The 12570-nt window shown below is 33.9% G+C and overlaps 2 protein-coding genes across 2 annotated transcripts; both read right to left on the bottom strand.

The window, feature by feature from the left end:
- Nucleotides 1–2104: 2104 nt before the first annotated feature.
- Nucleotides 2105–4589, bottom strand: LOC108194476 (uncharacterized). Its single transcript, XM_064080764.1, has 4 exons — nucleotides 4247–4589; nucleotides 4092–4141; nucleotides 2381–3909; nucleotides 2105–2293 (listed from the first exon to the last, which is right to left on the bottom strand). The coding sequence occupies exons 1-4, from the start codon at nucleotides 4331–4333 to the stop codon at nucleotides 2280–2282; spliced, it is 1680 nt and encodes a 559-aa protein (XP_063936834.1). The 5' UTR covers nucleotides 4334–4589; the 3' UTR covers nucleotides 2105–2279.
- A 5029-nt stretch (nucleotides 4590–9618) lies between these two features.
- Nucleotides 9619–10095, bottom strand: LOC108194548 (protein LIGHT-DEPENDENT SHORT HYPOCOTYLS 1). Its single transcript, XM_017361509.1, has one exon. The coding sequence runs from the start codon at nucleotides 10093–10095 to the stop codon at nucleotides 9619–9621; it is 477 nt and encodes a 158-aa protein (XP_017216998.1).
- Nucleotides 10096–12570: the final 2475 nt, after the last annotated feature.

The following is a 12570-nucleotide window of genomic DNA, read 5'->3' as shown; positions in this document are numbered from 1 at the left end:
GGACCTGAATTCTCTCCATTTGGCATGGTTGACGAGGTTTCTAGACATGAATTATCTCCACTTGGCATGGTTGGCAAGGTTCCTTGACCTGAATTCTCTTCATTTGGCATGGTTGGCGAGATTTCTGAACCTGAATTCTCTCCATTTGGCAGAAGTGAATTCTCTTCCTTTGGCGAGGTTGGCGAGGTTCCTAGACCTGAATTCTCTTTGTTTGGCGAGGTTCCTAGAACTGAATTCTCTCCATTTGGGGAGGTTGGCGAGGTTCTTTGACCTGAATTCTCTCCATTTGGCATAACTGAATTCTCTCCATTAGATGAGGTTGACGAGGTTCCTAGGCCTGAATTCTCTACATTTGGCAACATTGAATTCTCTCCATCTGTCGAGGTACCTAGACCTGAATTCTCTTTATTTGGTGAAGTTGGCGACATTCCTAGACCTGAATTCTCTCCATTTGGCGAGGTTCCTGGACCTAAATTCTCTTTATTTGACTTACCTAAATTCTCTCCATTTGGTGAGGTTGGTGAGGTTCCTACACCTGATATCTCTTTATTTGATAGGCATGGATTCTCTGAACTCTCTTCTTTTGGCGAGGTTGACGATGTTCCTGAACCTAAATTCTCTTCATTTGACGAACCGGAATTCTCCTCATTTGGCGACGTTGCAAGACCTGAATGCTCCCCATTTGGCGACATTGCAAGACCTGAATTCTCCCCATTTGGCGAGGTATGTGAGGTTCTCGGACCTAAATTCTCTCCAATTGACGAGGTTCGCGAGATTCCCGGACCCGAATTCTCTCCACTCAGACCGGTTTCTGGACCTGAGTTCTCTCCATGTGGCGAAGTCATGCCACTGTCCTTGAGTGCTGCAGAAAGATCTGATGCCAATGATCTTGTTTCTATATCCATAGATCCACTTTCGGAGTCACTCAAAGTGATAATATTGGGGTCAATCAATGTGGCAAGATCGGGGTCACCCAATGAAGTAGTATCAAGGTCACTCACTGTGGTAGCATCGTCCTGTTCTTCCTCTTCTTCGTAATATGTTGTCCTTGGCTTGGTGCTTTCTGAATGAGTCAATCGTCGGCTGATTTGCCTGATCATAATTCTTCGATTAAATGCTTTTGGAATGTTCTCAGACCCTTCATGTATGTTCCTGATTTTTGTATTGACAAGATTAAGAGTAACAATGAGATAGCCTTGAAGATCACCTGATGGGCGCGAGATCTGCAGCTTCAAAGGTCTTTTCATGATCTCAGAATGAGAATTATTAAGCAGAATGTCGACAGGTAGACAGGTGGTTCCAATAGGCCTATTACTTAATTTTGAAATATTGTAAATTTCCATCATAACAGCTGATGACTTGGAGTTCAAAAAGTTGTCATCGACGCCAAATACCATCCGGAAATTCCACGTGGGATTGGTGTTTCCCTTGTGATCTACCGGTGTTATCAGCTTGTTATCAGGGTGCACCCATGCCATTACATATGTGTGTAAATATTTAGAAACTGGAGGCAAGTCCTGGGCAGCAATGACCTTGAGTTCAAGAAGTTTGAATGGGATTTTGTTCAATGACGTTGTCAGCGAGGGACTTGACATGGCAGGACTTGTCATGGCCCGTGTGAGCACCGACCCACTAGCCCTGCCGCTTGGAGGAAGTGCTGCAACCTTGTCGTCACCCATATTTGAGGACGGAAACAGAAGGGTTGCAGAGAGAGAGATAGCTTTTGGAATTGGTTATGAGGATGCAAAGATGAGATTCCTTAATTTTCCCCTCTTATTTTGTTAATCTATCTCTTGTTCTAAATTTGAAAACTGAATGAGAGATGGTAGTTGAGTGATCGTTTGTGGTCCAGGATTTTTGGTCAATCTTAATTTAGCCTAATTTGGGAATGTTGAAGACTAAATTAGGCCATTATCATATCCATCTTTCAAGATTTTCTTTTCTTCTTTTACCTCACTACAATCTGTTTCATTTTTCTGGACAAAAAAGCTTAAACATTTATGATTAACCAAGTGGAACCTAGATCACACATACATTATGTTATTCTTCAAATTTATACTTTAGATGGGTTTTATGTAAATTTCTACAATTTAGACAAAAGTGAAAAAATAAGGGACCTTATAACAACGGGCTAATCAAAAAATCAGACAAGAAGAAGACATTTTACACTGCAACAAACAAATTGTATGAATGTTCTGAATAACTTCAACTGCTTAAGTTGCCGCAGCTATAACCATCAGGCACTCTCCAATCTTTCCGGAAAAGGCCTCGAATGATGGTTAAATATATTGTCCTACAAAACCACAACCATAGATTTAAGAACCTCACTGACATAAAACATATTGTAAAAACAAGCAATGAGGTAAAAAACTGGCCATACCTTTATAAGTTTGTTGAAATTCTACCATGAGACAGTTTGAATCTGAAGAATTTTTAATCTTTTCAGCATTGCTCCCGTAGCTCCCAGCAGTACCAATTCTTGGCGATAAAGCAGGAGAATGCTGCTTTAGTTCTTCGCAAGTGAATGCTGCTAACATAGGTGTATTCTCTGAACTTCCGCCATCAGATTTGATCAACCAATTGGAGAGGCTCGTGTCAACGGAAACTGGAGAGCCTCCTGCCTTCAAATGACTTCGCTTTTGCTGTTTTGGAATGGTTTTGTTCAAACTAGGCTCCTCTACGCTGAAGGGTATCAAATTCTCCTTCTCACTCTCCTTCAATTCTACGCAAGAATTATCAGTTTTTACCTTGATTCCCTTCTTCCAGTTAGTAAGATTCTCAATAGGACCCAAAACCGAATTGGCAAAAACAGGGCTCAAATTATCATGTTTACAAATGTGCTTCACCTCCAATGATATTGGACTAGTAACTTCATTTTCATCTGTTTCAACTGCATTCACTTGCTTTCTCGATTCAGACGATGCAGAAAATTGCGAACCTAAAGGCTCTTCTTGAACGAAAAACTTACCATTTTCAGCAGCATTTACTTTCTTATCTGATCCAACAGAAACAGAAAGTGAATCAGAAGACTCTTGTTGAACTAATTGATCCACATTATCGAAATCATTTTGTTGCTCTCTCGATTCAATTGATGCAGAAATTAGCAAACCAGAAGATACTTCTTGATCTAAAACATCACCATTTTCAGCTATGTTTACTTTCTTTTTTGATCCAACTGACACAGAAAATAGCGAATCAGAAGACTCTTCTTGATCTACATTATCCAAACCATTGAATTGCTGTCTCGATTCAACTGAGACAGAAAATACTGAATCAGAAGACTCTTCGTGAACTAAAACTTCACCATTTTCAGCTGTTTTTACCTTCTTTCTTGATCCAACAGACACCGAAAATAGTGAATCAGAAGTCTCTTCTTGGACTAACTGATCCACATTATCTACACAGTTGAATTGCTTTCTCGATTCAACTGACACTGAAAATAGCGAATCAGATGACTCTTCGCGAACATCATCATCAGTTTCAGCTGCATTAACTTTCTTTTTCGATCCCAAAGACACCGAAAATAGAGATTCAGAAGACTCTTCTTGAGCTAATACATCATCTAAACCATTTGAATTCCCAGCAGACGCGGAATATAATGAATCTGAAGATCTTTCTTGTAGTAACTGACGGACATTGTATAAACCATTTACTTGCTTATCCGAAGAAACTTGTAACAAATCACCAATTTTCGCTATATTGAGTGATTCATTTAACTCCTCCTGAGCTTCAAGACCAGCAGTTTTTTCGAGTTTAGACAAACCATAATCCAAAAAATTATCAGTTCTAATAACATTCCCTTCTTTCTCATTCACCAAATTTGTACACTTCTGATTTCCAAGATTGTAAATTTCACTTTCTTTCTCTTTATTATCACCATCTGCCAGAACATCAATTTTATTTCTACAGCTATGACAAAGATAAAAGAGCTAAAATTAGACTAATTCAACCAAAGCAAATATATCTCTTTGGAAAGTAGGGCATCACGAGGGTAAAATATACGCAGAAGTAAAGAGAAACTATAAAATTTTAACATATGTAACAGGCCCAAGAATTATTATCTCCAAAAAAAAAAAGATAAATATTCTTACCTGAATTCAAAAATGACAGACTTTGGTACTTGCACTACCGGCTTGGTGGGCTGAAAGGGTAGAAGAAAATTAATTGTAATCAGGCAGAAGCTAAAAGAAACAATAGTTAAGATTTATGATAATGGAAAGATATATAGCAAGAACAAGATTCGAACCTTATCATTGTGAAGAGCTGGTAGAAGTTGTTTTGTGGGTACTTTTTGATTCTTGCAAGTACCGAAGCAGATCTTAAAGCAACCCATTAGCTATAGGGGCCGTTTGGCCAAGCTTAAAAAAAGTGATTCAATACTTAAAGTGAAGAAGTGGAGTAGAAGTGAGAAGTAAATAAGTTAATAAAGTGTTTGGAAAAGAAGCAGAAGCTGTGAGAGAGAAGTTAGCATTCTCAGCTTATTAAAAGTACTCCTACTTCTTTACACAAACGGGTCAAGAAAAGCAGAAGCCAGAAGCAGAAATGACTTCTGCTTCCCAAACAACCCCATAGTTTCTCCTGATGGAAGAAAGTGATTTTGTTTCTTTAAAGTTTTATACAGGAAGAGGGTTGTAAGAAAAGATTTGAAACTTTTGAAAAATATGACCGTTGGCTGTTTTTTCTGTTTGTATGTCTGTGCTGCTAGCATTAATTACAACTATTTTCTTTTCCCGCTGTCCAGATCTTTATAATGGGGCCGGTTATAGGTACACAATTGGACAGGAGAGGTAGCTGTACACCACCATCAGTGACTTGAAGTCACAGTATGTGCACACATCTCGTGCTACGTTAGTGACTAGAAGTCACTGACGTTGAGCGAAAAATCTAAAATGTTGGTATTATCCCTCAGACCTTCAGTGACATGAGATCACTGATATTGCATTTAATTTACACCAGCCAACAACGTACCAACACCCCAACTAATTAGTAAAAAATCATAAATAAGATCACCGATAAATGAAATCGTTACATCCGTGACCTTACATCACTGATGAAAACATTACAGTAGCTTCTCAGAACTAGAGGGCTAAAAAACATCAGTGACTTAAAGTCACTAATGTAATTCTGGAGATATCCGTGACCTTAAGTCACTAATGAAATCGTTACAGTAGCTCCCCAAAACTAGAGGGCTGGAAAAAATTCTAAGTAAAGAACATTAGTGAGTTGAAGGCACTAATGTAATCTTGGAAAAAATTCTAAGTAAAAAAAATCAATAACTTTAAGTCATTGTTGTAATTCTGGGGATTGATTTAGAGGCTTGGGAAGAATCCCAAATAACAAATAAGCTACACGGGAAAAAAATTTCCAAGTAAATACTAGTGACTTCAAGTCACTGACATGATTTTAAGTAAACTCAAAAAAAAAATGTTGATTTTTGTTTAGTATTTGATTAACATAAGGTATAGGAGCTTCGTTATATCTATGATTAACGAAAAAAACTAAGTCCATGATTTTTGAAGAACAATAAAATGAAAAAGATGGAATTTTGCACAAGCTCGACACAACACATATTATCTTTTCAGTTTACATGATTATTTTGCTTGACATAAAAACTCATCACTTATAACTAAATATATAATTTATATTTTTTATTATCATCCAGTATATTTTTGAAAAAGAATTTCTTACAAATAACTAAAATATTAGTCAAACACCACTAGTTGACTATTAAAATATCAAACGAAAAAAAGTTATTTTTTTCTGAAACTTTTCTAATATAATCAAAAAATATAAACCTTGACATCCGTACGTTTGGATCGTCGAGAAATATTTTCAAAAAAATAGAAACACAAATACATGATATTGTCTAGTTATTAGTACAAGTCAAACCGCTAGTTGACTATTAAAATCTCAAAACAAATAAAATTATTTTTTTCAGAAATTTCTATAATATCACTTTTTCTTTCTGAAACTTCTTTAATATCACTAAAATATACAAATCTTCACATCCGTATGGTTCGCTCATCCAGACATATTTTTTTAAAAATGTAAGTAGCAATACATTATAAAATACTAGTACCAGTACAAGTCAAAACCACTAGTTGACTACTAAACTCTTCATCCAAATAAAATTATTTTTTTATGAAACTTTTTTAATATCGTCAAAATATATAAATCTTCACATCCTTATGGTTGGATCATCTAGAAATATTTTTTTTAAAATCTAAGCAAAAATACATGATAAAACATTAGATACTAGTGGAACTGATAAACTCTTCATCCAAATAAAATTATTTTTTTATGAAACTTTTTCAATATTATCAAAATATATAAATCTTCACATCCTTACGGTTGAGTCATCTAGAAATATTATTTTTAAAATGTAAGCAGCAATACATGATAAAACACTAGATACTAGTACAAGTTAAACCACTAATTGACTGCTAAACTCTCTATCCAAATAAAATTATTTTTTATGCATTGCTTAATTACGAACATTTGATATATAATAATAATCTTTTGTGATGAGAAAAACTATGTTTATGATGGCGTAAGGGATTATTATATTAGTTTGGTTAAAATTTTAAAAATTATTAATAAACTTCTTTTAAAACTCATATATTCTGACATTCATATTTTATCCAGAAATTTGCTCTCTTTTTTTTCTACTTTAGATCTTATTCGCGTACATGCGTTGTAAAATTCTACTTTAAAAGATTAATATAATTTTTCTTATTTTAGAGGATCTCCAATCCGGTGGAATCCTTAACTAAAAGTAATAAATACATACTATAAATAATAAATTATAGAGATTATGTAAAAAGAAAACTCCAATATTGAAACATCGTTGTCACATATTTTAGCCAACCTGATGATGTTGACTATATTTGACCAACCTCTACATACGTTTGACAAGATTCTACATAATCTATTACTATGTTAAAATAACATGTTCTATTTATAATAATGACATATCATTTTTAAAATATAAGCAATTAATATAGTTAGTACCATCGAAATAAAATGTATTACAGATTCAACAAATTTTATACAATGTCTTGCATGTCTAATTTAGTCAATTATCTTTAAATAACATCATTTAGACCATGATTGGTATTAGTCTCGGAAATAATAACATCAGTTTTTTGCAACAAAAAAAAAAGGTGAAAAATTGTTAGGTAAATCAAAAAGCATCCTTTTCGAGGAACAGTTTTTGACCCAAATGTTGCTTTTAGAAAAAATATGTCTCCCGTACTTTTGGAAAAAATTACTTTTAATTTTTTCCGAAATCTATAAGAGATTTCATTATTAAATCCATCAAAAATATAATTTTTATATTATAATTCGAAATATACAAATATGGAAAAAGTTAGCAAATAGTTATCTGATTTCGACGACAACACTTTTTAATTACCAACATTTTTTCTAACAACTGTTTTCAATAACATTTTCAAACAGAGCCTTAGGTGTACATGTAATAATTCTCTTAGGCAGAGTTCACTTGGATGAAATTGAATGGGAGGATCCAATGTAATTTGTCCTATGAATTGTGGTTGTTACTGAAAAGGTCAATAATTTTCATTTTTACATCATGTCATTCCAATTATTTGAACTAAAAATATAACCCCGCATGTTTACGAAAAAAATATTCATTCCACTTCAATATCATGTTTCCTGCAATCTTAATCATAGAAAATACTCACTCATATTTAATCGCCGTTTTCTCAACTCTCTTCTTTCTCGATAAAATTTCTAAATTTGCAATTTTTCATTCCATTCTAAATTCTCTAACTTATTCCAATTCCAAGTAAGAGCATCTCCAATAATCTCTTAAATCACTCTTAAATATAATATAAAATATTGATTCTTAGTGATTTAATATAGGTTCAACTCCAACAACACCTCTTATATTCACTCCTTATTTTGTTTTATATTATTAAAAGCAAGTCATGTGCACAAAAGTACAAAAGAAAGTGGATGGAGAGAGAATGAGTGCTTACAAATTTATTATAAAATATTAGTTAAGAGTGACTAGTAGCTCTTACAATTGAGGAGAGAGAAGAGAAATCTATTGGAGCAAACAAAATTATAATGCTCTTCAAATTTCACTTAAGAGCCACTATAAAGAAGCTCTTGGAGATGCTGCAAATACAATCTAAAGTTTAACTTTACGCAAAATCGTATTATACTATTATAAGTATGAAAACAATTCATAGATACATAAAGCTTTATACTGTAGGACCAACTCTTTTACCTAACTTGTACATCTAAGAGTACAAGTTAAAGACATGAATGGGGTGAAATAATAGATAATTAGTTTGTGTTTTTACGTGCAGAAGAAGGTGGTCCAAAGGATGCAGAGAGTAGTTTGCACATGAGTAATGCAAGCAACGATACACACCTGAGAATTCCCAAGTGTAAGGACCACAACACACTTGCCCAGAATCGTTCCCTATATGGACAACATCCCAGCTAATCCAAACTAGGAATTTTCATGCCTTTTCCCAGATATAAAGTACATGAAATAATGCACTTGACTCTCCATACATGAGACATGTGAAACATTCTCCTTAAAACTTGATCAATCTGCGCTTCTGTCGTCAAGTATTTTATTTTCTCAGCTTGAACCTGGGATGTCAATAGTAGACATTGTAGATTTCATCTTCATTACAAATCTACCAAACTTTTCATTTTTTTAATTTTCTAATCAATAATTATATATATAATTACATAACATATTCTTGATAAGTTTTTGTGAATAATTGAACTTTTTAAGAGCGTTCGACACATATTTGTATCATTTTTTTTCATATTATTATATATATATAAATAATTAAATATTAATATTTAAAATTAAATTAAATCACTAATTTAAAACTAAATTATAATAATTTGATCAATCTTTTGAATTAATCAAAATTAATGACTAATTTTTTTCAAAATGACGAACATTTTTATTTAAGAACTCAACCAATAATTCATATCCATACCAAACAAACTGTGTCACGAAAAACTACTTCCTCCTTCCCACTCAAATATATACATTTGGGTTGACCACCAATATTGTTAAGTAAATAAATATAGTACTGCGTAAAAGTGAGGATAATAACGAGATCGGCTGATATTTAATATATAAGATAAGTATATATAATGAAAAAATATAGTGAGTATAGTTGATTTTTATATTATAAAAATTTATTATATCTGATAAAATTTAAAAGGTATATCGAATTAGATGAGACATTAAAAAAGAAAATGAAGATAAATGGTTGTGACCGAGCGAGTATCAGCGCTTGCTGTATCAGTTTTTCTTTACTATTTTGGTCACTATGAGGACTCCACTCTGTAGCCGTAAGTGTTATGCATATCCAGACAAAAAATATACTTGAAACTAACGTGCCTTTGAATGATCAACATTCTCTAATTCTCAGCACAAGCAGCACATAAAAAGATTCTTATATATATATATGCTTCTTATGTACCGGATCATGGATAAGAACTATAACTTATCATAAACACAGGTTGTTAAAGGTTTACGAAAACAGAATTATATGAAATCCATCTCTATCTATACATTTATTTGTTAAGAAATGGAGAGATCAGCATTTGTTTGTTGAATCACATGACCTTTTGGAAACCACAACCTCTCTTTCTTTTCTTCTTGTCATAAGTAATCCCTCTTGACTTGGCCTGGAATCGCCTCACCTCACGCAGGAAAACCCTAACAGCCCTTGCTCCGAATGGATTCGATTCTGGCGCCCCGCCATTCTCCTCGTAGGCTGCCCGGAGACGTCCAACGAGAGCGTCCAGGCTGCCCCATGCTTGCCGAAGCGGGCAAGGACAGGGCACTGGGGGTTTCGGGACCCCGAAATAAGGACAGGTCTGGTTGTGAATTTTGGTCTTGCCGAATTGGTCGAGGTACCTCAGAAATTCCAGGATATGGGAACTAGTCCAGACAGGCTGATGAACATCGGTTGGCTTGTGGCTGCGGATGTAGTGGCAGAATGTGTTCCAGTCGCGGCGCTTCTGCTTCTCGTACCGGCTTGGAGCTTCGGACCAGGGCAAAGAGGCTGCTTGTGAAATGGTACCATCCATGAATGGATCAATAATATCAGCAAGAGACTTTTATAGAGTAAATTATTTAGCAAAAAAAAAAGACTCTTTTATAAATTGATTTATAAACAGAGTTTGCTATTCATATGAACTGATATATTTGCTAAACAAAAAACAAGAGAAGAAACTAGGAGATGTGATGAGTTTGGTGTGGAAGGGGGGTGTTTAAAAGATGGAAGGCATGGAGAATTGAGCAGTGTACTGCACTATATATATTTGTGCAAGGGTGCTCAAGAAAGTGATAACTATGCAATAATATAATATTTGTTCGTTTTCGGTTGAGCCTCTATAAATTTGATTTTGGACATATTTTAAAAGGCCTCATAGCTAGCTAGTTTAATAGTAACTGTTTATGTACAAGAGAGCTTTCTCATTTCTGACTCGATTTGGTACTTGGATTGATAACTTCCTACGAATTACGATCCTCCCATATTCAAACCAAAAAACAAGCATGGTGTTGCTATTGTATACAGGACACACCATCTGATCACATCACCGTATAGGATGTTTTTTCACAACTTATATTAGATTTAACAACAATTTTTTCGGCGATACATGCAAAAACTTGATCTAAACTAGTCTTCAAACAGGTAACCATTAGTGACTGTATCCATAGAACTCTTAGGTTCCGAACTTCACATGTAAAAAAAATATTAATATCTATATATTATATTTTAAAATTATTTTTGAAAACACGCAACAATGAAAAAACATGAAAAAAAACATGTATCCAAATTTAGATCCTAAAAATATATTTAAATTTAGGGTTGTGCAGCATAGGTTTCCCTAATTTCATTTTAAGTACCGGTTCTCTCGAGCGTCACCCTCATGTATAAATGTAATTATAATAATCATATAAAGAGTTCTAAAATTAATATTTATAATAATATTGATGAATAAAATAATATTATTTAAATATTTGATAGGTGAAATATAATTATAGTTTACATAATTTTTCTTCAAAGGGAGTATAAATTTTATTTTAATATCAAAATAACTTTTTTCATTTCATATTAAACCCATAATTATATATTTCAGTACGAGGACTGGACCTGCTCTCACTCACCTCATGTAGCTCATAATATTATACCTGACAATTTGATACGTGACACGAAAAAATTGAGTTTAATTTTCAATATTTGATAAACAAATACAAAAGTACACGACGTAAAAATACACATTCAATATAATTTAATGTCAGGTTTGGATTTTTATTATATATACATACACAAATGTACACGATATAAATATATTTTTAAGAAAATCAGTATATATATTCATGTATATATATATATATATATATATAATATACATTTATAAATTTGTACAAATATAAGGATTTAATATATATTTTATTATATAATATACCAAAAATGTATTTCGAAAATATATTTTAATTAGACTTTATTATTATAATTATATTAACAGTACATAAAAATTACACGAAACGTTTTAAAACGGATATGAATTTCAAATTAAATACACGAATCCGAAACATATTAAATATATATGAATTTTTAAAAGTACACTAACACTGAAATATACGAGACACCCTGTCCAGATAATATATCTCAATGTTTTCTAGTCATATAATAAGATGGGTCCTGTTCCCTGACAACCGTGTGTATGTCAGGGAACGATTATCCAACACATCATGTCCCAGCCTTTGGATCGTTACGATCCAAAGGCCGGGACAAAAACAAAAATTTTAAATGATCCGCGCTTTTTTTCCCGCGGAACTACTAAATTCCGCACGCTTTCCGCGCATAATATACACGGAACGCCTGGCTGTTTTTTAGCCTTCCGCTTTTAATTTACGCGGAAAATGAAGACTCAGTTCACTTACCAAAGATCATCGATTGAACCCAACATACACAATCACAATCAAACATACACAGTGCACACACGTTACGCGGATTCTGAAGAACAATCACAATCACACCCATTCATACCAACATTAAAACAAACACCATGTCTACATTTTTGTTGTGTACAATCATGAAAAAAATGATAGTGGTCAACCTTCACAGTGAACACGAGACAAGCAACGGATCAAATCGCGTGACCGCAGAGAAAAATCACACACACTGTTCGCAATTGTCGGAACTACTGTGTTTTTTGGTAACGGATGTGTATTTAAACTGTTGTATGTGGTCGTGGATATATCTGGGACTCTCCAGCCCTTCCGCGATTAATTACAGCGGAGGATATTTCACAGATCCGCGTAAATTAACGGCGGATGGGGAGCGCAATCCACTAGTTCCGCGGAAAAAATAGCGCAACCAAAAAAAATACGGCTGGGACATGATGTATTGGATAACTGTTCCGTGACACACGGTTGTCAGGAACATGACCCAATAAAGATTACTATACATAATAGAGCTTGCGTATTTAATTATTTGATTGTTTTGACAGCCCCACTCAGATGGCCAGGCTGATCGTATGTTAAATGCAATA

Source organism: Daucus carota, chromosome 7 (genome assembly GCF_001625215.2).
Source record: "Daucus carota subsp. sativus chromosome 7, DH1 v3.0, whole genome shotgun sequence".
Lineage (NCBI taxonomy): Eukaryota > Viridiplantae > Streptophyta > Magnoliopsida > Apiales > Apiaceae > Daucus > Daucus carota.
The sequence above is the reverse complement of the archived record's forward strand: the minus strand, read 5'-3'. Positions and strand labels throughout refer to the sequence as shown.